We start from the raw sequence: 26,450 nt of genomic DNA, 5'->3' as shown, positions 1-26,450 counted from the left end.
TTGCCAATAGATACCAGATACAGAATGTTTGTTCAAGAATCTGAAAATAGCATGGTAACTACAATGAAGTTTTGCACTCTTATATTCAGCCAGAAGCTATTGCCTTTGTACCTTTGAACTCAAGTCATTAATTCTGGTCAGCATAGAACACAAACCCTTTGTTTGCTTTGACTACTGGATTACAGCCAAAACAAACAAATTTAAGATTTGGAAGGATTTTCTTTGTTTTCAAAAACAATCTTCAGGTGAAGATTCAGACAAAATTTGACCCTTGTCCTGACCTTATTGAAGATTGATAATGATGTGAAATACACCTTGGGTCAAAACTGAAGGTCATTTCGGTGACCTGGCACTTTGAACTTTACCCTAGTTGATCATTTACTTCTTTAAACTGAATTTATTTTGATTTGTTGTATGTTCAAAATCATGGGAGACTGCATTTTTCCAAACCTTTTCCCCCATTGTTCATATATCCAGCAAACTTATATTCTACACAGGATTTTACACATTTTCTTACAATATTTTATTTCTACCTTTGTAACTTAATGGCAACAAAGTGAAGGGTTTGATTTGCCTTACTTGTAAACTTTCCTATATTGACAAGTTTTTTCATTAAGGTAGTATACACCTACAGACAATTTTTTGTCAAAACTTTCCCAAGGAAACTTGAAAACACAACTTTTTGAAATCAAGATTAATCAGGGTGCACAGTAATGGTGAAACACATCTGTATCATTTTGCATTTAACATTTTAACAGATGCACATTTTGCAAGCTAGCAAGTAGAAAATTGGCCGTATACCTCGTAAATCTTTTTACTTTGGTTGAAATTTTACTTTGTCTTGTAATGTACATTATTGATTCCTATGCATGTCTGCCACTTCTAACTTGTTTTAATTTTATTTGCTCTATCATCTATTGGGCGAGACATCCATTACGGAGTCACATACTTTCAAATAAAACAATGAGTAGTAAAGTGCCTTGCTTGCTTGCTGGCTAAACACCATGTCAGAATTATGAGTTCACCATTCTCTGATAATGGAGTTTGCAACTGTGGCCACGTTTTAATCTTGAATTCATTGAACTCATTGCCCTTTAATCCCAAGTCCAACATCCCGTCTATAGGTCCATGATGCTCCTTAATTTTCACCAAGGATGGATTTTTAATTCGACATATAAAATTCTAAATCAACTCATTTTTGACTAATAATTTATCCATGTAGCACTGAACCATCAAATTTATGCATGTTTTAAGGTTAAAAATGCACCTTGAGGACAGATATTCCAACTCTTAAAAGTACTTTTCTGGTCTACTAGCTGAGGCTCATTTTGAAACTCATGTAAATAAAGTGGTCATCCTCCTAATTTTTTGAAAATTTGACTTTTTTTAAATTCAAGTTTTCCTCATAATTTCCCCAAATTTCAACCAAAGTAAAAAGATTTACGAGGTATACGGCCAATTTTCTACTTGCTAGCTTGCAAAATGTGGACTTTGGAAAATCTCAGTGATATTCCTCTTGAATCTGACCATTGGCTTATCCTAAAATTCATCGCAGAAAGAATATGAGACTGAATAATGTAAATTTGAAATTGTTTCATGTAGGATCTGTTGGCCAACAAGCAAATTGGCCAAGCAAGACTTGAGAATGCAGTCAGTCAGGGAGAGAAAATCATGCCGCAGACTGCAGAAGGTACTAGAGGAAGGGGTATCATCAAGGAAGAGATAGAAAGCTTGAAAAGAGACTGGGAAAGCCTGTGTTCTCAGATTAACCACGCCAAAGATGTCTTGGAAAAGTGTATACATCAATGGAACAGCTATGAACACAGCTATGAACAGACTGTCAGATGGTTGAAGGATACTGAAGAGTCTTTGAAGAGTGCAGCTGAACTTCAGCCGCATCTCAATGACAAGAAGAGCCAACTTGAAACTTACAAGGTCAGTACACCTAGTTGTGTTGTGCAGTGCACTCTCGTATCTGACTCAATAAAGTTCTCTTTGATTCAAGAAAATGTTATATGATACATGAACTCGAATTTGACTCATGCAAAGAAAAGAATCCAGAAATTTAGCACGTCAGCTTGAGGAAAGATTGGTGTTGTGAAATAAAAAAAGATAGCCATCATGCATCATTAGAAATCATGAAAATGCTTTTTTTTATTTACACCAGTAAATCTGTGAGTAGCATTAAGAAATAAATCAAGGTGTCCTAGTTGCGAACATACTTTTTTGCTTTGTCAATGATTTTGCCATCAGTACCTGCTTTTTTGCATGATCTGAGAATTGTGCTACTGGTCTATGATATGGAGCACACAAAGGAGAACAAGACAAAGTTCAAAGACCTCTTAGTTTACCTCAATAGAAGTCCTTGGATAATGGAGGATTTGGTCCTGCCCCTTGTGTCTGCGATTAAATGAAACATCTCTGCATTTCTTTGAAGTCAATTACACAATTTTCTGAAAATCAGCGTTCTTTTCTCCACAACAGTCACTCCAGTTAGACATTGGAAATCACCAGGACGACATCAAGAAACTGACGGAGAATGCAGAAGAAATCCTAGCCTGCAATCCGGATGATGCCAGCATTAATAGTCAAGCCAAGCAAATTGAAAGTAGATACCAGAATGCTGCATCCATTGCTAAGGTAGGATATGCACATTTATCTGTGTCACAAAGAAACTAAGAAACCATGTGCCTTTAAATAAGTATACTTGAAGATATTGTTTAGAATAGTTTTAACTTTCGGAGGGTGATACAAGCAACTATCTTTTCTGAGTTGTTACGGTTTTATAACATCAATTTTTTTCATGTGTCTGATATTTAGGATGCAGTGAAAAGATTTGACAAGAGTGTGTCTGATCACCAGAGATTCACTGATCTTGTGCAAGACTGCAGTGACTGGCTGACTGACATGAAACAAAAACTTGCTGGCTGTCTGGATGCCTCAGGGGACAGAGACTCAAATCAAGACAAACTACACAAGATACAGGTCAGTCTGGGTCAAAGTTCAAAGTTCAATTACGTGGAACACTGGCTGTTATTTGTCTTTGTTTTTGTGTACGTACCTGCTATGCCATTCTGATAATGTGACTTTGTAATGTCATTGTTTCCTTGGCAAAATTGATTTTTAGTGTCATAAAGTATGAAAAGCAGAATATCTGATATGGAAGCTGTCTCAAATATAGTGAAATCCAGTGCTTGGTTGATTTGTAATAATACATTGTCAACAAATAGTCAACAAACTTTACAAAGGCAAACCATACTTTGTTGGTGTTTCCAGGAGTTTATGTCGAAAACACCTGAAGGGGAATCCAAGCTCCACACCACCAGTGAGCAAGGAGAGAAAGTCATACCACAGACTTCACCAATGGGAAGACAATCTGTCAAACAACAACTCCACATCTTGAAACAAGACTTTGATAGCCTGACAGCCCAGATGAAAGAAGCTGTTACCATGCTGGACTCCAGTCTCCAACAGTGGGGCAGTTATGAAGATAGCTATGAGGAGCTGTCAAGATGGCTACAGGAGATGGATGAGACGCTACAAAATGCATCCAAAGTACAGCCTAGTCTGGACACCAAGAAAGGTCACCATGAAAGAATCAGGGTGAGAAACACTGAGTTTGCTTTTGCTGATATTTATCAGGGTGCTGGGAATCGGAGAAAATAAACCCCTCTATAAGGAGAAGCATGGGGTACTATAGTCATTGAGGGCCTCCACTTCTACTCCTTTCTACATTTTGTTCAGTTCAAAGGCAGGTTCAAGGTCAGAGGCAAGAATGGAGATCAACACTCAAGCTGCACAAAATCAAATCCATATTTCTGAGTATTCTTTCTTGCTCTGTAAAATTTTACTGCCACATTTCAATCACCAGTCTTTTAAGGTTAAATCATCTGAAATTTCGGGTGATTTCTTCAGCCCCATTTGCTTTTTTAACATATTCTGCCTCTGCTCAACTCACATTGTTGATAATCAAGATGTGTATATGTACTTATGTTGCAGAGCTTATTTTGGCCATAGGTGTGTGCCAGCTGCTTTTTACCAGTATGCATTTATATTTGTACATTTTTATTAATACTTTATGTGTAAATACAGTTATACTATTAGTTAAATGGACTTAACAATTCATTCTGTAACACGTTAAGTCTGGTAGAAGATGTTCCACCCTTGTTAATTTCTCACAAAGCATGTCCCTTGCTGTGGATAATGTCTGGCTGACTGCACAAGACACAGCTATGGGTTTCTCAGCTGAACACTGGGCTGTGTTTATTTCCTTCCCTGATCTGTTTCCCTGTCTATAGGCCGTGCATGATGAGATCATCGCTCACCAGAGCGATGTGGATGCATTGAATGAGAAAGCAGGACAGATACTAGACACTAACACAGGGCATGTCAGTGTAGGTAGCGATGCAACTAAACTCACCACCAAGTACCAGGCATGTCTGATGGAAACCAAGGTAAGAGTGAAGATGATGATGGAAAAAATGATAAAAGTAAACATAGCAAGTCTGTTCAGTGATAAATTTTACATATTACATAGCTCTTACATTTATGAGCAGAATTCATTTTATTTGAACATATCCATCAAATGTTGTTCGATTTGTGAAATTGAAAGAGTATAGTAAAACTGAAAAAACTTATAAATGGAGGGGAAACATTGTTTTTATCAGTGAATAGATTACAGTTATCTATGACTGACTTCAAAATGTTTGACCAGATGTCAGGGACTTTATTTTAAGGCTCAACTCTTGGACTTTCCAGACTGTGGTTAATTGTACTTTCAAAATTGGTTAAGAGATATGTGTACTTCCACTTAAGTAGGAATAGGAACACTGTATATCAGAAGAAATAAAAATTTAAATGAAATCTAAAGATTTAGTATTAAGGTATATGTAGAGTTGAAACAAATGAAAACAAAGTACATGATGTGAAACCATCAACACACAGTACCAGGCAGTCATTCAAGAATTCATATCTGTAAATATTATTTTGTGACAGGAATTCTTGAGAAGGGCTGAGACCAATGTGTTAGAACACCAACAGTATCTGGATGCGGCCCAAGATTTTGTACTCTGGCTGAACACCAGTAAAACAGCGCTTGCTAACTGTACTGAGGTTGCTGGTGACCAGGAGACTATGGAAGCAAATCTACACAAACTACAGGTAATTTTGAAAAATGGTATCACTGCTGACAAAAAATGATTGGGACATTCATTCTGAATGAAGAAAAAGTGTAAAGACACTGGGTCTCTCAAATTGATTCCTAAGGCTGTTTTTGAATAATTATGTTAGTCATTTGTCCAAATTACTAATTAGTCCAAATAAAGAAAGTTTGCCAAATTTTGCCAAATTTTGCCTGCAATCTGATGGAAATCTGCATTGTGTTATTTTCAATATCAACTTTTCAGGAGTTGATTCCTAGCAAACACAAAGGGCAAACACTTCTGAACACAGCAGTGAGTCGAGGTGAGAGGATCCTGCCCCAGACGGCTCAGCCTGGTCAGGATGACATCAAAATTCAGGTCCAGGCACTGAAACAGGAATACGAGAGTTTAGTGAAACAGATGAATGAGGCCAAGCAAAGCCTGGAGCAAAGTCTGTATGACTGGAAAGGCTATGACTACAGCTATGAACAACTTTCCAAATGGATGAAGGAAACAGAGGAGACACTACAGACAGCATCAGAACTGAAATCGAGTCTTGTTGACAAGAAATCGCAACTAGATAAATTCAAGGTATGGTATTGTTTAATATTTTCAGTGAATTTCAACAGAACAGAATGGTGTCCTCTATCTCGTAAAACTTTCTAAATGAAAGTCAGAATGAAGTTTTGTGTGTTCCTATTGAAGAGGAAGAATAACATTTGTTACATGCGTTGCCAGGTAAAAGCGTCATCAGAAATACTGTATGACAAGACATACATCAGAGGAACTGTATATTGTATTCATCTCACAGTAAACAGAATTTTCAAGGTTTGGTCATTCCTTACAGAAACCCTACTTTGTATGAACAGTCTATGGTTTGCTGAAATTTTGAACTGACCTTGTTGTGAAACATTTATATACTCCTTGACTCATGGGAAAAATGAATCAAGTATGACTTGGGAAAGATAATGTACTGATTTTTCTGAACTTAATGTACCGAGCTGCATTATGATAGAGTTTTATAAAGGTAAAGGTTATGACTGATTATATTTAGAAATTTGCTCCAGAAGTGCATGTCACTCAAAATGGATGTTCATAGAAGTTTGTTGACAGTTGTTTAACCATATTTGTATTTGATAATTCCACAGGGTGTACAGCAAGATGTGATGGCTCACCAAGGTGACATTGACAAAGTCACTGCCAAGGCACAGCAGATCCTGGACAAGAGTACCCAGAGTGTTGCTGTTGCAGAACATGTCACTGAGTTGTCCACTAGATATCAAGATATACTGTCAACTTCAAAGGTGAGGACAAAACTGACCTTGGTCAAGCAAAAAGTCATGGTTGTTGCCCAAGTTCAAATGGTATGTCGATTGAGTTTGATGTTTACTTGGTTATTGCTTTGTAGTCGTGGTTTTGCCATAATGTGAAATATACATAGAGAAATAATATTCCTATTATGGTCGCTCAGAAACATCAGTCATAAAGCCCTGATACTTTAATGTAAAACTTTTCTGAAGGAATTCAGGATTTATATGTAGAAGGGTAAACCAAGGGGATTTAAATCAATATGGGTCAGTATTTAAATGGTTGTGCTTTTTACTTCCTGTGTTCAGTTAGCCCATCATTTCTTTCTTTCAACAGGATGCTGTCAAGAAACAGGACAAGGATGTGATGGAACATCAGCAATACCAGGACAGTATGCAAGACTTCATGGCGTGGCTGAACAATGCCAAACAAAAAGCTGCAAAGTGTTCAGAACCATCAGGTGATAAAGAAGATATCAAAGAAAAGCTTGACCAAGTGGAGGTAATATTTACAAAACTATTATCTTACAATTTAGAATCTTAACTGTACCTAACAATTTGATGACAAGAGATCTAGTGTTACATTTTGAAATTAAGTCTGTGTGTTATCACACTTCTGTCCCTAAAGTTTTGTTTTGGTTGAAATTCAACTTTGTTTCACTTGTTTACTGAAAACATGATATATTTTAACCAAATTAAATGTTCATCAGTTTAACTGCTTAAGTCTTTCATTCTGATTTGCATTAACTTGTGTTCTCCAAGAAGTTAGTGTCTATTTCCAGAGATTTTACAGAATCAAAACATTTCTGTTGAAAGTTTTCATAGACATTTTGGTGAACTGGATCAATCTCTTCTATTTTGTATGTTCTCACGTCTATGAAAGGATGTTGTTTATTGTTGATTATTGTTCTTGTTTACAGGACTTGTTGGCGGCCAAACAACAAGGCTACTCCAAACTGAACACTGTGACTGACAAAGGTGAGAGAGTCATTCCAAACACTGCCACGGCTGGCCAGGAATCCATCCGTCTGCAACTACAGATTGCCAAACAGGAATGGGAAATGCTGATGAAGAACCTGGGAGAAGCCAAGAGCAACCTGCACGGAAGTGTCTATCAGTGGGACAACTATGAAGACAACTACAGTCAGCTGTCAAACTGGTTGAAGGAGTCAGAGGATGGTCTTGAAGGTGGAAATGACAAACAGCCTGGATTGGTGGAAAAGAAGACACACCTTGACAGATACAAGGTCAGTGTCATGTCATGAAGTATCTTATGTACATAAATTTACCAGCTCTTCTACACATTGTATCATCATGACAAAATCCTTTTGTTCCAGCAAACATTGTCAATAATTATTGAATATAATGCTCTGTTTGTACAACAAATAATAGAAAGTGTGTAAAAGAATAAATATACATTATTTGTATATTGTGCATATTTGAATTGATTATGTTCCATCATATTTTTAATTTGAAATAATCGGTGGGTGAAACTGTGGTAAATCGTCGCAAAATTTCCATCAGAGTATAATTTCCACCCTTTCTTGATTTCAGAGTTTGTATGAAGAGATCCTAGCCCAGCAACCAATGGTAGATGACATAGATGAGGAGGCACAGAAAATCATGGAGAGAAACACGAGTAGTTTGTCAGTCGGCAGTGATGCCAGCAGAGTTACCACTCGATACCAAACACTGGTCATGAATGCCAAGGTGAGAAATGATGTTTGACGGATTCTTTTGTCCCTATTGTTTACCAGTTATAAGTTGTCTATCTTTGACAGGTGGTGTGGCAACAAAAAATTTGCTGTCTTCCCATCAGACACTACCTACAGTATATTTCCAAATTTTACATAATCCTTGTTGGCAGAGTGGCGTTTTGCTGCCAAAAACTCAGTAGTGAGAAATGAGCTTTGTCATAAATAACAAACAATTTCGCTGGTATTGTGTTTCAGGAAATTGTCAAGAAATGTGAACAGAATGCATTGGAGCATCAGCTGTACAGTGATGCCACAAAGGAATTCCGTAACTGGATGACACCGGCAATGAAAGCAACCTCTACATGCAGGGATACTACAGGAGACAAAGCTACGCTAGAGGCTAGATTGAAGAAGGCAAAGGTGGGTATTCCTGTTTCTGTAATAAATCTGATTGGTGTTCCACACTGAGTTGTCAAAGTCAAAGTCAAAAACCAGTGTCAAAGTTCTTTCGATGTAAAGTCTCTTAGAAGTGTTTTTGTTTATATGCCATCAGATAACATCATAAAAACTGCAAAGTTTATTTTTAATCCCTTTGCCACCACAGTTTGTCCAAACCCCATTGTTTTCTATGGCAAAGTTGGCTTGCTACACTGGGTAATGGGTGAAACGGTTAAACAAAAGTCTTGTTCATCTCTTAAACAGGAGTTGGTATCAAACAGACAGAAGGGACAGAGTCTATTGCATTCTGCCGTCAACAAAGGTGAGAGAATTCTACCCAACACAGCAGAGTCAGGTCAGGGGAAAATCACCACGGAGATTCAGGGCATGAAGGATGATTGGCAGACCTTCATCGCACAAATCAATGAGGCCAAAGGTCAACTGGAGGGCTGTGTGCAGAAATGGCATCAGTATGAAGACAATTGTAAGGAGATTGAGAGATGGCTGAAAGAAGCAGAGGAGATGCTCCAAACAGATCCTGAGTTGAAGACAGAACTTACAGAAAAGAAATCAGAGCTAGACAAGTATCAGGTATGAAAAACAGCTCTTCCAATAATAAAATGTTACGAACAATATCTTTGATTCCAAACTGAATTATGCCCTTGTGGTATGCCACTAAGAATTTGCCTTAATCCATCAGTGAACAGTAATATATTTTAGGCATTTGATTTATAATTTTGAACAAATTGCAAGGCATCACTTTTTGTTTGTCTCTTTGTTTTGGATCTAGACTCTCCAACAGGAGGTGCATGCGTACCAGACATCTCTGGAAAGCTTAGATGAGCAAGCTCACCAACTGATGGAGATCACTGGGGACAGATCAATCAGTGGTCAGGCTACCATGCTGAGAACAAGACATGAAGCTTTGGCTGTAGGAATCAAGGTAAGGACACAGTGTCCAATAACTGTAATGTTAATTAAGATTGTTACGAAGATTGTGAATAGAAAACAACTGATTGTTGACATTTATTGAAAGCGTTTACTCGATTTTTGCTTTCAAGGTTACCTAAGTTGGTATTCTTGGAATACCATGATACAGTAGATTTAAATTATTTCTCCCCGCTATGGCAAGAAGGCCATGTTGATTATGATGTTATACTGTTGTATTACCATAGGAGCTAGTGAGAAGACTGGAGCAAGCCGTCAGAGACCATCAACAATACTATAATGCTATACAAGCCATCACTGAATGGTTGAACAAGACAAGACATACGCTGACTGTACACTCAGATTCCACCGGTGGAAAACCTATGCTGGAAGCCAGGCTCAAACAACTGCAGGTTTGTCAATTCAAAAGTATTAGTGTTCTTTTTTACAAGATTCGACTAAAGAGGTTGATGTTGATGACCAAATTTTTTTAACTTTAATAGTTCACACATACATATTTGTATACATGTGTGTTTATGTATTTATTTGCACGAATGTATGTATTATGTCAACTTGATTATGACTCTTTTTACCAAATCTATGTATAATTTATCATAGTTAGTGCATGTGAAACATGATCATACAAGCTTAGTTTCTTTTGCCTTTAATCTCAGAATCAAAATTTACTATGTACATCATAAATGAAGATGCCAAGTATTTACAGCTCAGAAATTGGAGTTACACTTTGTTGCACATACCTATACATTGTTCCCTTCAGATGTACATTTTCAGCTTATAATTTTCCCACTAGTATTGTGATATACCATGTTCTACTGGGTATTTGTTAATGATCATTTCAACAGAAATGGAGAAAATTATAACTTTGGCAAATGCTAATTCTCTGTCAGAAACAAGACCAAATGTTAGTGATTTACCAATGCATCATTGGCTCTGATTTCCGGTGAAATGACAAAAGTGTGAAAAAATTGACATCTTGACATCTTGTGTTCATCCACAGGAACTGCTTGCCAGCAAACCTCAGGGTGAGGCCAAGCTGAGAACTGCCCATGACTGCGGTGAGAGAGTTCTACCACAGACCTCAAACACTGGCAAGACAAACATCAATAAACAGCTGGATGCCGCCAGGGATGATTTCAACAGTCTGATGACTCAGATCCAGGAAGCAGCCAAGAATATGCAGCTGTGTGTTGACCAATGGAAGAAGTATGAAGACAGTTATGAGCAGCTTCTGAAATGGCTCAGTAACATGGAGAAGAGCTTCAAAGCTGAACCACAGCTGAAGAAAGATTTGACAGAGAAGAAACAACAGTTGAAAGAGTATAAAGTAAGTTTGTAGAGCAAAAAAAATATATCAAAATTTTGTCTTTATAAATTACATATCTTGGCTGCACTCAAATTTTAGTAACTTTGAGTGAGAAGGAACTAGTCATTATCCCACCTATTATAAATCAGTCAAAGCCATGTTCATATTTCTGAAAATTTGATCAGCAGAAATCCAAAAACAAAAAGCTGATGGTGCTGCACTTGAGAATATCTGCACTTGTCATTTCTAATTTGTATACCAGTAATCTGATAACTAACACTGAACTTTTCCCCATGTTATTCAAGTAGAAATTTGCATGCTGTTTAGAAGCTCAATAATTGTTTTGCCACCTCAAACAAGAAACACACATGTACAATGTTTCCGTTCAATTCATCCACAATAATTACTACTTTTGTTTAGTTTTTCTTTTAATCATTTTCCTTTCAAATGAATTAGCATTTAGGTATATCGCTGATTCAATCTCTTCCTTTTTAAAAAACAAGTTCTTCATTTTGTTTGACAGACGATGCAAAGTGAGATTTTATCCCGAGACAGTGACATCCAAAATGCCAATGAGAGAGCTCAGTCTGTCCTGGAAAGCAGCTCAGGGGAGGAAACTGTTGCCAGTCACATGTCAGAACTGAGGACCAGGTATCAATTCCTCATAAGTACAGCTCAGGTAAGACATTCTCTGTCACCCACAAAACCTAACCTTGATCACCCGCACCCCCCACCCCCACTCCCCCACACCCCCGTCTTTCTGTAAGTCCAGCCCCCTTTCGTTACAGAATGGATTCAAGGTATCACAAAGCTAAAAGGTACAGCCTCTTAAAATTCCAAACATTTCATGACCTCAATTTGTTCCGTAAATCCTTGACACAGATGAAATTCCTATAATACCCAGCTACATAATAATTAGTCCCCACGGACACCGTCCGGGGGGACTTATAGGTTTGGTCATGTGCGTGCGTCCGTGCGTGCGTCCGTGCGTCCGTCCGTCCGTCCGTGCGTGCGTCCGTCCGTTCACGCAGATATCTCAGAGATGCCTGGAGCGATTTCATTTAAACTTGGTACAAGGATTAATTCATATGTCATACAGATGCACATCGATTTGTTTTGTGATACGATCCAATATGGCTGCCAGGCGGCCATTTTATTATGATTTTTTCATGTACAGAGCCATAACTTAGGCATGTTTCAACTGATTTTATTCAAAGTTGGTACAAGGACATTGACCAATGTCATAGATATGCACGTCAATTTTTTTTGTGATACGATCCAATATGGCCGCCATGCGGCCATTTTGTTACGATTTTTTCATGTACAGAGCCATAACTCAGGCGTTACTCAACCAATTTTATTCAAACTTGGTACAAGGACATTGACCTATATCATATGCACATGCACATCGATTTGTTTTGTGATATGATCCAATATGGCCGCTGTGTGACCATTTTATTACGATTTTTTCATGTCCAGAACCATAACTCAGACATGTATCAAGCGAATTTATTCAAAGTTGGTACAGGGAGATTGACCAATGTCATACATATGCACATTAATTTGTTTTGTGATACGATCCAATATGGCTGCTGTGCGGCCATTTGTTATGATTTTTTCATGTACAAGCCATAACTCAGGCATATCTCAACGAATTTTAATCAAATTTGCTACAAGGACATTAATCTATGTCATACATATGCACATTTATTTGTTTTGTGATACGATCCAATATGGCCACCGTGTGGCCATTTTATTATGATTTTTTTCATGTCCTGAACTACAACTCAGACATGTATCAAGCGAATTCATTCAAAAGTATTTTTATCACAGACCTAATGAAGAGGACTCTATCCTCTCTGAGGACCTGTAATCAAAGTAAACATTAACAAGTGGGGACTGTGTCATCAACGATGACTTGTTGATAATAATTGAAGGTTTTCAAATTCATCCATAATAAAATAAAAATAAGTACGGTAATAATGTGGTAATGAGCGCCATTCCTTCACACTTTACAAATCACAACAATAAGAGTATGTGTAAAAGGTTTTTCTTTTTTATTTCTCTGTGTTGAGAGGATAGAGATATCTCTCATTCTTTATATTCATTGCATTTGAATTGAATCATTTACTGGATAAAATTGCTACCTTAGCATTAAGTCTGTCCTCATGGTGTCGAGACAGTCATTGCATTTGCTACAGGATGTGTCATCACCATTATTGCAGTTGGTTGATTCATGACCAAGGTTTATGCTTGTTTCACTGCACTAGAATTGTTTGTGCCACAGAGTAACAGGAATTGTCTGGTGGTTGATATGATAGTTTGAAAATGTTTTTTGTTCCAAGGTTGTTTTCCTTATGCACTGATTGTTTTTACTGTTTACTCTACTAATTCCAACATTTTGTCGAGATGTATGCTGTGGATGTTTTGAGAATATTAATGCTTTTGTGAATTTGGCATCATCACGTATGAGAAAAGATTATTTTCGTGATGAGTTTTTTCAATACTAAGCTGTCAAATGTTGGAATTGGTAATAGTTATTAATAACTGTATGATGCAAAAGCAGATGTACCGATATGTGTTACTCACTAATCTTTTGTGACAGTATTTTGTCATTTTTGGACACCGTGGTGCGAAGCACCAAAGGTGTCCTATGTCGCCACAATGTCTGTGTGTGTGTCCGTCTGTCCGTCCGTCTGTCCGTCCGTCCGTCCGTCCGTCCGTCCGTCCGTAGACAGATTTTGTTCCACTCATAACTTAAGAACCCTTAGGTCCAATGTCATGCAATTTGGTATTTGGTATTATCATGATGAGACTTAGATCTGATTAGATTTTGGTGGGTGTGGCTTATTAATTAATTGCTCATTTGCATATTTTATGACTTTTTTCGTTCATGCAGATATCTCAGAGACGCCTGGAGTGATTTTGTTCAAACTTGGTAAAAGAATAGTACTCTACCTCATACAGATGCACGTTGATTTGTTTCACAATGCGATCAAATTTGGCCGTGTTAGAGGACTTTTTAGTTTTCACCTCCATAGACTCCCATGTATAAGGCAGTCCATAGACTCCCATGTATAAGGCAGTCCATAGACTCCCATGTATAAGGAAGTCCATAGACTCCCATGTATAAGGCAGTCCATAGACTCCCATGTATAAGGCAGTCCATAGACTCCCATGTATAAGGCCAAGAAAAATAAAAATTTAGTTTCTCATCGTATTCATATTGCAAAAAGGATGCAGTGACACAGTTTTTAGTCCCCACAGATAAAGTCCAGTGGGCTCATAGATTGGGTCATGTCAGTCCGTTAGTCCATCCATGTGAGTCCATCCGTTCACGCAGATATCTCAGACGCTTTGACAAAATGTCACGTGACCTTTGACCTCAAATATACATATTTGTCCATAACTCGGTAACCACAAGTGCTAAACCTTTCATATATGGTATGATGGGACACCCTATGATGCCACATATTGTACCTCATTAATTATGTGCATATCTAATTTTGAGCAAGCCAATAGAGCAAGAGGTCTGATTTTTGGTATATATGGATAACTTAGCAATACAATTATTTTGACAAAATGTCATGTGACCTTGGTGACCTTTGACCTTAAATATACATATTTGTCCATAACTCAGTAATCACTAATGCTACACCCTTCATATTTGGTATGATGAGACACCTTATGACGCCACATATTGTTCCTCATTAATTATGTGCATATCTAATTTTGAGCGAGCCAATAGAGCCAGAGGTCTGATTTTTGGTATGTACAGATAACTTAGCAATGCTGTTTTTTTTGACAAAATGTCACGTGACCTCAATTACCTTTGACCTCAAAAATACATATTTGTGCATAACTCAGTAACCACAAGTGCTACACTCTTCATATTTGGTATGATGGGACACCTTATGACGCCACATATTGTACCTCATTAATTATGTGCATATCTAATTTTGAGCAAGCCAATAGAGCTAGAGGTCTGATTTTTGGTATATAGGGATAACTTAGCAATACAATTATTTTGACAAAATGTCACGTGACCTCGGTGACCTTTGACCTCAAATATACATATTTGTCCAAAACCCAGTAACCACAAGTGCTCTACACCCTTTATATTTGGTATGATGGGACACCTTATGACGCCACATCTTGTTCCTCATTAATTATGCACATATCTAATTTTGAGTGAGCCAATAGAGCTAGAGGTCTGATTTTTGGTATATAGGGATAACTTAGCAATACAATTTTTTTGACAAAATGTCATGTGACCTCGGTGACCTTTGACCTCAAATATACATATTTGTCCATAACTCAGTAACCACAAGTGCTACACCCTTCATATTTGGTATGATTGGACACCTTATGACACCACATTTTGTACCTCATTAATTATGCACATATCTAATTTTGAGCGAGCCAATAGAGCTAGAGGTCTGATTTTTGGTATATAGGGATAACTTAGCCATACAATTTTTTTGACAAAATGTCATGTGACCTCAGTGACCTTTGACCTCAAATATACATATTTGTCCATAACTCAGTAACCACAAGTGGTACACCCTTCATATTTGGTATGATGGGACACCTTATGACGCCAGATATTGTTCCTCATTAATTATGCACATATCTAATTTTGAGCGAGCCAATAGAGCTAGAGGTCTGATTTTTGGTATGTAGGGATAACTTAGCAATACAATTTTTTTGAAAAAATGTCACGTGACCTCAATGACCTTGTCCATAACTCAGGAACCACAAGTGCTACACCCTTAATATTTGGTATAATGGGACACCTTATGACGCCACATATTGTACCTCATTAATTATGTGCATATCTAATTTTGAGCAAGCCAATAGAGGTAAATGTATGATTTTTACCTCCCATTTGCCATACATATATGGCTATTGGGAGGTTATATGGTTGAAAAAAGTCTGTATGTGAGATGTCTGTCTGTATGTATGTATGTATGTATGTATGTATGTATGTATGTATGTATGTATGGATGTCTGTCCGTCCAAATCAAAAACTCAAAAACCGCTGCACGTATTGAGTTGATTTTTGGTGTAGTGATGCCATATATGATGTAGATGTGCCGTTGTTAAAAAGCACTTTTTAGTCCCATAGATATGCTAATGAGGTAGAAATAAAAGCGAAAATGGTCAAAAATCAATAACTCAGGAACTACTCATCTGATCATCGTCATATTTGGAGTTTAGGTACCTTGGGCCCAACTCATTTAAACATATAAATTTGATGTCAATATTTGATGCTTTCTATTTTTAATGAATTTTTTTTTTCTTTTTTTGCCATTTTAGTAAAAACTCTTTTCCTCTTAAACCAATGGTTGGATTGCTTTAAAATTTGGCGTGCTGGTACCTTGTGAAATCTCAAAATAGAATTCATCAAAATTATAGCACAATTTGCAAATTTGTATTTTTGGGCAATTTTTGCCATTTTCGGTTAAAAAAATCTTCTTTGAAACTGTGTATGCCATTACTTTCTAATTGGGTGTCAGGTTCCTAGGAGTGACCTGAAGATGACTCTGTGAACTCAAGCTGAAATTTGCAAATTTTGTGGTACTTTTTGTCATGCTTTCAAATTTGGTACATAGGTGAAATGTAGTAGGTCATTCATTCAAAGTCAAGTACTGCCTGTGTGAATGAGCAGATTATGATTGTGCTGTTCCAGGCTGAGGTGCTATTTATAGGAATGATGCAATGTTAGACGGTAATTGATGTTTTAACTGAATTTGACTTACATTGTATTTAGCTCTTGTACTGTATAAACCCTATCAATTCACCCAGAAAAAATTAATTATATGATTTTAAATAATTGAATTAATGAGGATATCAACAAAGCCAAAATAATTTTAGTGTAGAATTATTAAAATGTTCAACTTTTTTGACAGTTCGTGGTGAAATGCTTACCATCTTGGAGGATTAAAACATGTAAAGGCAACTTTCCTGAATCCCAACTTTGACATATTCTGAACCGTCATATATTGTGCTCTGTATGTTATCTAAAAGAAATTGCTCATAATAGTTTGTCATGATAGGTTGGTCAAATAAATAGAGATAGAGAAAGTTCCAATTTCCATTTATGGTTGACTTGGTAAGGATAAAATTACTTTTTGAGGAAAAAAATAGAGTGGTCAATTAAAAGAGTGGTCAAAGTGATAGGGTTTTTATGGTAAAGCTGGACTTTAAGATTCCTCATGTGCTATTTATAGCAATTATGCAATCTGTGTAAACAGTGCAATGAAAGTGTAACATGATTCCTTATAATGCTTTTGATGGCCTTGAACTTCTTAAGTTGCAAACATTTGTCCCTTCTGTGTGCTTTCTCTGAGTACCTACAGGCTCAACTTATTCAACAGAACTTACTTGCAATGTTAATTTGAAAGTTAAAATGTGCTTGGTTAATAGGATGAAATACTGATAAAGATAACCAGCTGAAGATTCTTTATAACCTGACAGATATGCTGTTTTTTTATGACGTAAATGTTAATAAGCAAGTCTTGTTTACTTTAATTAGAATGTAATTAACTCTCATCTATAGAATTATAAGCAGAAGTATCAAGTTGATCAAGCTAATATTGACAAGTTGGTCGGCTGTTGGAGGTTAAAAGCTGTAAAAATAAATGTATGCACGTATGCATGTCTATCTGTTTGTCTGTCTGTCTGTCTGTCTGTCCATAGACCCGTGTTTTTTGGAGGGTCTATGGTATGTCTGTATGTATGTATGTATGTATGTATGTTAGTTATTATGTGCAGATGTATGTCTGTCAACATTAAAAACCCCTAAATCGCAGCACCTACCATCTTAGTATTTGATGGACATGTGCATCGAAGGGTGGAGATGTGAATTTGTTGAAATAAACATGTCAAAAATATGCAAATGAAGGGGAAAAAAGGAAAAATCCTGCAAATTGCTAAAACTTTGTAACCACTGGCCAGATTTGGTTGAAACTTGGTTTGCAGGCTCTTTATAGTGACTTACGTTACATTTCTTCAAATTGTGGTGAAATTTTGAAAGTTGTATTTTTTGGGCGATTTTCCCGTTTTTCGTCAAAAAATCTTTTCTGAAAGCACTCATCCCATTGCCTTGAAAACTTGTATGTATGATCCTAGGGTTGACCTTTGTCAGATTTGTTCAAATTGTGGTGAATTTTCATATTTGTATTTTTGGGGCAATTTTTCCCATTTTTTGTCAAAAAATCATTTTCTCCCAAAGCATTTGTTGGATTGCTGTAAAACATGATAGTCTTGATCCCAGGGTTGTTTTCTGTCAGACGTGTAAAAGTCATTATTAGATGGAGCATTTCATATTGCTGGGGTATAAGATTAATTTGGATTTGCAATGGAATTTTCTTAGTCAACCTGTAAGAATGCAATGTCATGTGTGTACTAGTAGTTAGTATCGCTGCAAAATGGGAGGACAGTGTCATTGACACTATTTTTAGTATATAGGGACAGACTATAGGATAGAAATTTTTTGACAAAATGTCATGTGACCTCGATAACCTTTTACCTAAAATACACGATTATGTCAATAAATAAGTAACCACAAGTGCTATGTCCTTTATATTTAGTAGGATGGGAGACCTTATGACAACACATGCTTTACCTCGTTAATTATGCCCATATATAATTGTGGGCAAGCCAATAGAGCTAGAGGTCTGAATTTTGGCATATATGGATTAATTAGCAATACAATGGGGTTTTTTTTCAAAATGTCACGTGACCTTGATGACCTTTGACCTTGAAGTAACCACAAGTTCTTTACGCTTCAATTTTGATAGGATAGTAGACCTTAAGATGTCACATCTTGTACCTCATTTATTATGCACATATGTATTTCTTGGCAGGCCAATACAGCTAGAGGTCTGATCTTTTTTCCCGATTTAGGACCATAACTTAGACATGCCTTTTGTTTCAAAATGGGAACAATGACATAGACCTATGTGTCCATAGATCTGAACATGTACACTCCAGTGATACTTCTTAATGACCTCATTTCCCTGCCCCATCAAGACTAATACTCCTATTACAAGTGGGGACTATGTCATTGTCAATGACTTGTTACTTCTAGAATATACAGAATATTATCTCACATAGTGAGTGTCTGAATATTATTCTGAATTGTATTCTAAAGCACATTCTGAAAGGACTCTTCTGGAATATACAGAATATTATCTCACATAGTGAGTGTCTGAATGTTATTCTGAATTGTATTCCTAAGCACATTCTGAAAGTAACTCTTCTGAAAATTTCAAATTCTTTGCCACTGCACCATCTCCCTAATACATACTGATGACCCACGGTGTCCACTCAAGTCTCACTTTGATTTGCATTTAAAGCCAAGGAAACTGTGCTTCAGAAAGTTCAATATTCGTATGCTTCCACAGTTCCCAAACTTTAACCTGTTCACCTCTGTTCCCAGTAAACAGGTCCACCATCACCATTGATAACAATGGGTTTGGACCAAACCATGGCAGAGAAAGGGTTAAGCAAACATACATATCTCTGCCATGGATAAATTATTGACTGTATACATGATTTGTCATTTTCATGAAATTGAAATTGTGCTTGTTATGAAAATAAAACCATCAACTTTCAATCCATATCGTATCAGGATGTGTTATCCCGACTTGAGAGGAATGTGACTAGCCACCAACAGTACAGAGACGCATTGGAATCATGTCGTACGTGGATGCAGCAAGCACAGCAGAGACTGGAAGAATGCAAAGAGATTTCTGGAGACAGAGGAAGTATACAGGAAAAACTAGACACAGTACAGGTATGGTGCAAAACACAGAGTGTATAGGGACCCAGGAATTGTTCACCCAATGACAGTTAGTAACCTCTTCACTGGCAACTTGAATACTGATCCCAGACAATTCCAAATAGACAAGGTTTAGGTCTCAAATATTCACCCCAATGTGAATGATAGGTTAACAAGTTCAACCAAACTGATGACAGAAGGAACAAACCATTTAGGAAACGACAGAATTTCCAACTTACAAAAATCCAGTGGAAACTCTACAGGAGAAAAAGAATTAGTGAGAAAGGGCTAATTTGTTCCATAATTTTGTTCCTTTCATTTGTTTATGATTTCTCATTTTTGAGTATTAAATTTGCAGTGCTGTTGAAATTTGTACATGAATCATGACCATTGAAGTTGCTCTTATATCTGTTTTCTATGTATGTTCAAGACTATAGCATTGCAAACATAAAGGCTGAAATTCATGGATGCTGCCAATCTTGTAGGGAAATGAGACATAGTTTAAAAATTCATTATCAGTATATTTTATACCTGTTGGACTGCCTTCAATCTTGTGTGACTTTTTCCCATGATCCCAGGCATTGTATGCTGCCAGCAAGGAAGGAGAAGCTAAAGTGAAAGAGACTGTCAACCTGGGTCATCGAATCATGCCAGAGACATCAGAGGATGGTAGGGAACTCATTGAGTCTGAACTCAATGCATTGCAACAGAACTGGGATGATTATGCCAGCAGTTTGAACGAGACAAGGAACAGCTTGGAACACAGTCTACAGCAGTGGAAGGAATTTGACGATACACATAGCGACATGCTAAAATGGCTGACTGACACAGAGAAGTTCTTGGAGCGTGATCCCAAGATAAAACCTGACCTGACTGAAAAGAGAAATCAACTTGAAAAATATAAGGTAAGTGTAACAGTAATGTCTCAAAACCAGATTTTTAGCTCCGCTGTCAGCGACGCGGAGCTTATCAAATAGGTTGATTTTCCGTCGTCGTCCGTCGTCGTCCGTCGTCGTCGTCGTCGTCGTCGTCGTCCGTCGTCGTCCGTCAACAATTGCCTTCTCCTCTGAAACCGCAAGTCCAATTGCTTTGAAATTTTATGTGCAGCTTACTTGGGGTGACCTCACTTAAGTTTGTTCAAATCGTGGTGAAATTTGCATATTTGTATTTTTGGGGCATTTTTTGGTGTTTTTGGTAAAAAAATCTTCTTTTCTGAAACCGCTTGTCTGATTGCTTTGAAATTTGATATAGAGTTTACTTAGGGTGACTTCAGACAGATTTGTTCAAATTGTGGTGAAATTTGCATATTTGTAGTTTTAAGGCAATTTTTGTCATTTTTGGTAAAAAAATCTTTAAAAATCTTCTTCTTCAAAACTACCTGTCAGATAGCTTTGATATTTGGTACATATGTCCCTAGGGATGATCTATTTCAGATTTGTTCAAATTGTGCAGAAATATGCAAATTTGCATTTTTGAGGCAATTTTTGCGATTTTTGGTAAAAAAATGTATTTCTCAAAAAGTACTGGTCTAATAATTGTGAAATTTGGTATACAGATTTCTATAGATGAACTAAGTAATATATATTGAATTTCTGATGAAATCTGTAATTTTGTATTTTTGGGGCAATTTTTGCCATTTTTTGGTCAAAAAACGTGTATTTCCAAAACTGCTCATCTGATAGCTTTGAAATTTGGTATAGAGGTTTCTATAGATGAACTAAATCATATTTATTGAAATTATGTTGAAATCTGCAATTTTGAATTTTTGGGTCAATTTTTTCCATTTTTGGTTAAAAAATGTGTTTCTCAAAAAGTACTGTTCAACAGCTTTGAAATTTGGTATACAGGTTTCTATAGACGAAATAAATTTGATCTTTCGAAATTATGATGAAATCTGCAAATTTTATTTTTTGGGGCAATTGTTGCCATTTTTGGTCAGAAATTTTATTCTCCAAAAAACTAATCATCAGATAGCTTTGATTGACATGTTCTTAGGGATGATCTGATGTGATATATTCAAAGTACAATGAAATCTTCTATTGTGTATTTTTGCAGCTATTTTAGCCACTTTTTTCTGGCCACTGTATTGAGCTATCAAAGATTTCCACCTTCTTCATCAACATGTGTCAAAAATAGTTATTCTCTACATAAACACAGCGGAGCTATATCGGCCGCTAGGTCGCTTGTATATTTCACAAGTGACTTTGCTGTTATTTTACACATTCTTATAAAAAGTGGACTACCTTGAAAGTGAAAGGGCAATCACTATGGATATTGTCACCAACTATCATTTGTTGTTCTTTATGTAACAGTTTTGAACAACAAAGTCAATAAAGATTAATTATCATAGAATCAAATTTCTGCCTTTTCATCAGATGTTGTGTCAGACATATTGTTGACAATTAGGTTTTAGCTTATCTCAGTGCTAGCCAGGTGTTGCTTCTGCCCGCAGAAGCTTACTAAAAGTAATCAAAACTGGATTGTCTTTTATACAGGCTGTGTATGATGATGTTGTACGTCACCAGGAGACTGTCGATGAACTCAAGTTGAAATCAGCTGAAATACTTAACACCAATGTGGGTGATACTGACATCAGAAGTCACATGACCACTCTTGGTGCTAGGTATCAGTCTGTCAATATCAGAGCTCAGGTGAGTAAAGAACTAAACAAACAGACAATTCTCTACCCTACAAATAAATTCAGAGATGGAGAAACTGGAGGATATGTTGCTAAATCAATCAAATCAAATTTTCTACACATAAATGTCAGATCGCATTAATTTGAAAATTTTATGCTTTTCTAAATCTCTTCAGGAACTGCTAAAGCAACTGGAGAAAGGCGTTCTAGAACATCAGCAATACCATGATGCTTTGCAGGAGGAAGAAAAGGCCCTCTTGGATATCTCTCACAGACTGACTTCTCAAAACATTCTACAAGATGACAGCCTTGAAGCCACTCAGGAACAACTTGAACGACATCAGGTTTGCAAATTGTCAAAATACATCAAAATGTGTGCTGTTCCTTTTTGAAAATAATCAAAGAAATTGCATGTGCGTTTGCTGTGTTTTGCCCTCTTTCTTGTTTGTTTGTTTGTTTTTTGCTTCCATTACTCAATCGCATGGTCTGTTGCCTAGTAACTGGAGGATACCAGTTGATGTGAAGGACATGCTGCTTCATTGACAGCTTACAGTACTCTGCCTGCTGCTTTTGCTCTCCTCTGAAAAAAATCCCTCTACCCTTACATTTTCCGTGCAAATTAACTAACTGCAAACACCTACCTGCTTCTTAAAACTAATGCAGCTTCTTGCCAATATCTCAACTTTCCTGACTTTCTCTAAATTGAGTTATCACTCTTGTTTGAAGTGAACTGATCATTGTTTGTAGTGTTACTCACCGTAAATCTAATTTTACATCCAACATTCATGTCTAACATTTTAACAAGGAAATCAAACTCCATTCAGAAGCACATTTTTTGCAACCAATTATACAACCATATTCTCTGGAGCTGCTCAAGTAGGACCTGCAATTTGTTCTAGTTGAGCAGCTTTGATGAGTGTGGTTGTATTTGTAACTGTCAGCACCATTAGACATCATGACATTTCCCATAGATCGACCACATTATCAATTAAAACTATCAGTCCTTTAGTATTGCCAACATTTGCACCCAATCTTCCACCCTATGACCTATGACCTCTTAACTGACCCAGGGCTTGATGCGAGAGCTGGGCGAGTTGAATACCAAACTGGAAGCTATCAATGCCAAAGCCAAGCATCTCCTTGAAATCAACCAAGGCTCTCCGAAACTTGCCAAGCAAGTGGATTCTCAGCTCGCAAGCATGAGAGAAAGTTACGAGGCAGTCAGCAACACTGCCAAACAGATCCAGCGAAGGCTGGAAGAGTCCCTTCACAAGCACATGGCCTATAGGGATGCTTTGGAAGACTGCAGGATGTGGCTTGATGAAGTTGATGGTTTCCTAGGCAACAGGGAACAAGTCCAACCTGTCAGCCTTACTAATGCCCAACAGCAACTCCATGAACACCAGGTAACGAAAGTGGAAATTTTTCCTCTAAAGACATGTTTACATTAGGTTGAAAGCTTTGGAGTGTCATTTGCATAGAGAAATAAGAGAACCTGTGCATGGTTCAGGCTTGTAGATAGGAAAATTCAACTGAAGGGTTACAAATACTGCAATTACTAAACTTGTATGATTGATGAGAAACAAATGATAAATGTATTCTGTCATCAAAATCAAGTGCCATGGCAAACCATTAATGCCAAAATATAAAATTTCATTTTCACCTTTTCACTAAGTTGTCATGCAAAGAGATGGTACAGCCTTAATTGTTTATGTTGTTCCACTTTATTACCAGGGTCTGCAAGATAAGGCAACTGTTCACAAACAGATGTTAGAGGGCGCTGCTGTCAATGCTGATGTCACTGATGGTAAAGAGTTGAGTGACTCTGCAATTGCCCAGCTGACAGATGAAGTAAACACCAGACTTGATGATGTCACAGAAAAAGTGAGTTAATTTACATAAATATTACCAGTATTCAAAAGTATCCTTTGTTTTGAATATGTTTTCAGTATGAAATATCTTTATATATTTTGTTGACAAATGCTTTATTTTCATCCTCTAGGTTGATGGAAGGGTGGATGCCCTTCATGGCTCAATCAGGAAGTGGGAAGACTTTGACAAATGCAAGACTGACCTTGAAGTGTGGCTAGAAAATGCTGAGAGTGCCCTGGAATCTGAATTGAAGAGACCTGGCGATGTAGCCACCACTGTTGCCAGACAACATGCAGCTGATGTACAGGTAACATTTATATTCTGTCAGAGTACATCTTTGACAGTCTAAATACATCAGCTCTTGAAGATAAAAATCATACATTTACAACAGATCAGATATTCTGACATGAGAGTTCCTTGTTGTAGCATCTTCCACGTCATCACTGTGAAAAGACCTGTCTTCGTTCTAGATAAAGAGTGTTAATTGTAGTGTATCATTATTCTACCATAATATACAACCCATGTTTGGATAATGGCATTATGTGTACATGTATCACAAGTGATGTTTACCAAACCTCAACCTGCAGAAAATATGAATGAAAGATCTGGGAAAGCCTTGTTTGAGATTAACGGACAGATGTTTTCAAATCATGTCGTGTAATGCCAGCTGCAGTACATTATAAATGAAAAAGTAGTTGGCTCACACAAGTACCAAATATTTGTTCTTTTTTATCACCAAAACATTTGCCCATTTCAGGACCTTGCCAACCAAATGAAAGGCAAACAGTCCTCAATCACACATCTTGAAGACATGCACAAGGCACTGACCCCATCCACAGACCCTGACCTTGAAGACTGTGCAAAGAGACTTGATGAGTTGAGTTCCAAGGCCTCTAAACAGGCAGAGAAGAGAAAGGAGGAGTTAGCAGACACAGAGAAGTACAACGCATTGGCCAGTGATGTAGATCAAGCGTTGCGGAGACTGTCCAGAGAATTTGATGCCTTGGAAAAGGATGACGACACACCAACTGATCAAAAACTTGAGAAGTTAAAAGTAAGTGACTGTGAGAAAGGTGGATTGATTGATCCGAGTTGCTTATTGATGAAGTGATTGATTGATTGATTGATTGATTGATTGATTGATTGATTGATTATGGCCAGCGGTTTTATGAGTGATGGAGATCTGGGATGTGCCATTCAATGGATGGATGTGTGAGGGTAGTATACCATGTAGATTAGAGTATTGACAAATCATCCAAGGATGGTTCAGGTTATCAAATGGATAAGATTAGTTGCACAGATGACATTAAAACTGGACAACAGAGTTGTAAAAATCATTAACGTAATTTGAGCACGTATACCTGTTCTCAAGTTAAAGACAAACTAATGTTTTATAATGAATATGACCGTTTATCAGAAAGTGGGATGGACTAATAGATAGATTTTGTGCTTTGGCAGCCAGCCAGGTTCAATCAGCTGTTCTGTGGTGGGCAGGATAGCTTGATAGATGGATTTGATGAGTGGGCTGGGGGGGAACAAGATTAATTGACAGTTGGATTTTATCAAGTTTAATCTCTTTTCATACAATTTGAACTTGACTGTATCTGGTAAACTGTATGTACATGAAAGATTACAACTGTTCAAAGGTCTGAAGTTTCACATGTCATATTATTTGCCTCAATCCAAAACATCACCTGCAAAAACAAACCGCCATTTTGGCGATTTTCAGTACATCTGTTTGTCTTCAAAGTAAGACATTCTGTTGACATGGTAGTCTCTCAGTACTCAAGATGAAGGAAACAACCTGAGAGTCAGTGACCAGTTCAAACAGTTGGTGTTGACCAGTATTGTTTGCCAAGTGGCAAGTCAATATCAATATCTGTGGGTATCACTTGTGATTCCCATTTGTAAGTTTACCCAATCCCCTAGTGATTTCATTGCAGTAACATTTGCACTTTAAACTATATAGAGTTGTTTGTCAGTGTGGTTGTTTATGGCTACTGCATTGTGCATGATGGAGATATTCACCTGGTAGTAATCTTGAAATCCACCACTGCAACAATGGTGATGCATCGCTGACGTTGATCTTCCTGGCCATCTGTTAGATGATCTGTTTTCAAGAAAATATGGTTTAAAATAACACCTGTGGAATGTCTATTGAAAGTCATAGCTTACTCTGTGGACATTTATTCTGTCCGACACTAAACCCCTTTGCAACTTTTTCCAAAAAACCTGCTTTTCAGAGAGAGAGAGAGAGAGAGAGAAGTGTGTGATAGTTGTCAATACAGTGGTACAGAAATTGAGAAGCCTGATTTTCT

At 37.2% G+C, this 26,450-nt stretch overlaps 1 protein-coding gene across 25 annotated transcripts in view; it reads left to right on the top strand.

Annotated features, from left to right (window-relative positions):
- The window catches only part of LOC139150367 (nesprin-1-like), a 209,196-nt gene that overhangs the window by 83,980 nt on the left and 98,766 nt on the right, over window positions 1-26,450 (top strand). For all 25 annotated transcript variants that reach the window (XM_070722691.1, XM_070722693.1, XM_070722704.1 and 22 more), the window contains 25 exons: window positions 1,603-1,935; window positions 2,485-2,640; window positions 2,821-2,985; window positions 3,277-3,603; window positions 4,299-4,454; window positions 4,996-5,160; window positions 5,406-5,732; window positions 6,290-6,445; window positions 6,786-6,950; window positions 7,369-7,695; window positions 8,003-8,158; window positions 8,401-8,565; window positions 8,848-9,174; window positions 9,374-9,526; window positions 9,759-9,923; window positions 10,529-10,855; window positions 11,358-11,513; window positions 19,473-19,637; window positions 20,201-20,527; window positions 22,118-22,273; window positions 22,437-22,604; window positions 23,331-23,666; window positions 23,995-24,144; window positions 24,263-24,439; window positions 24,890-25,186. In XM_070722691.1, the coding sequence (XP_070578792.1) occupies window positions 1,603-1,935; window positions 2,485-2,640; window positions 2,821-2,985; window positions 3,277-3,603; window positions 4,299-4,454; window positions 4,996-5,160; window positions 5,406-5,732; window positions 6,290-6,445; window positions 6,786-6,950; window positions 7,369-7,695; window positions 8,003-8,158; window positions 8,401-8,565; window positions 8,848-9,174; window positions 9,374-9,526; window positions 9,759-9,923; window positions 10,529-10,855; window positions 11,358-11,513; window positions 19,473-19,637; window positions 20,201-20,527; window positions 22,118-22,273; window positions 22,437-22,604; window positions 23,331-23,666; window positions 23,995-24,144; window positions 24,263-24,439; window positions 24,890-25,186 (5,502 nt within the window). The remainder of the gene's footprint in view (window positions 1-1,602; window positions 1,936-2,484; window positions 2,641-2,820; window positions 2,986-3,276; window positions 3,604-4,298; window positions 4,455-4,995; window positions 5,161-5,405; window positions 5,733-6,289; window positions 6,446-6,785; window positions 6,951-7,368; window positions 7,696-8,002; window positions 8,159-8,400; window positions 8,566-8,847; window positions 9,175-9,373; window positions 9,527-9,758; window positions 9,924-10,528; window positions 10,856-11,357; window positions 11,514-19,472; window positions 19,638-20,200; window positions 20,528-22,117; window positions 22,274-22,436; window positions 22,605-23,330; window positions 23,667-23,994; window positions 24,145-24,262; window positions 24,440-24,889; window positions 25,187-26,450) is intronic.

Source organism: Ptychodera flava, chromosome 14 (genome assembly GCF_041260155.1).
Source record: "Ptychodera flava strain L36383 chromosome 14, AS_Pfla_20210202, whole genome shotgun sequence".
Classification (NCBI taxonomy): Eukaryota; Metazoa; Hemichordata; class Enteropneusta; family Ptychoderidae; genus Ptychodera; species Ptychodera flava.
Note: the sequence above shows the minus strand (reverse complement) of the source record. Positions and strands in the feature narration are given on the sequence as shown.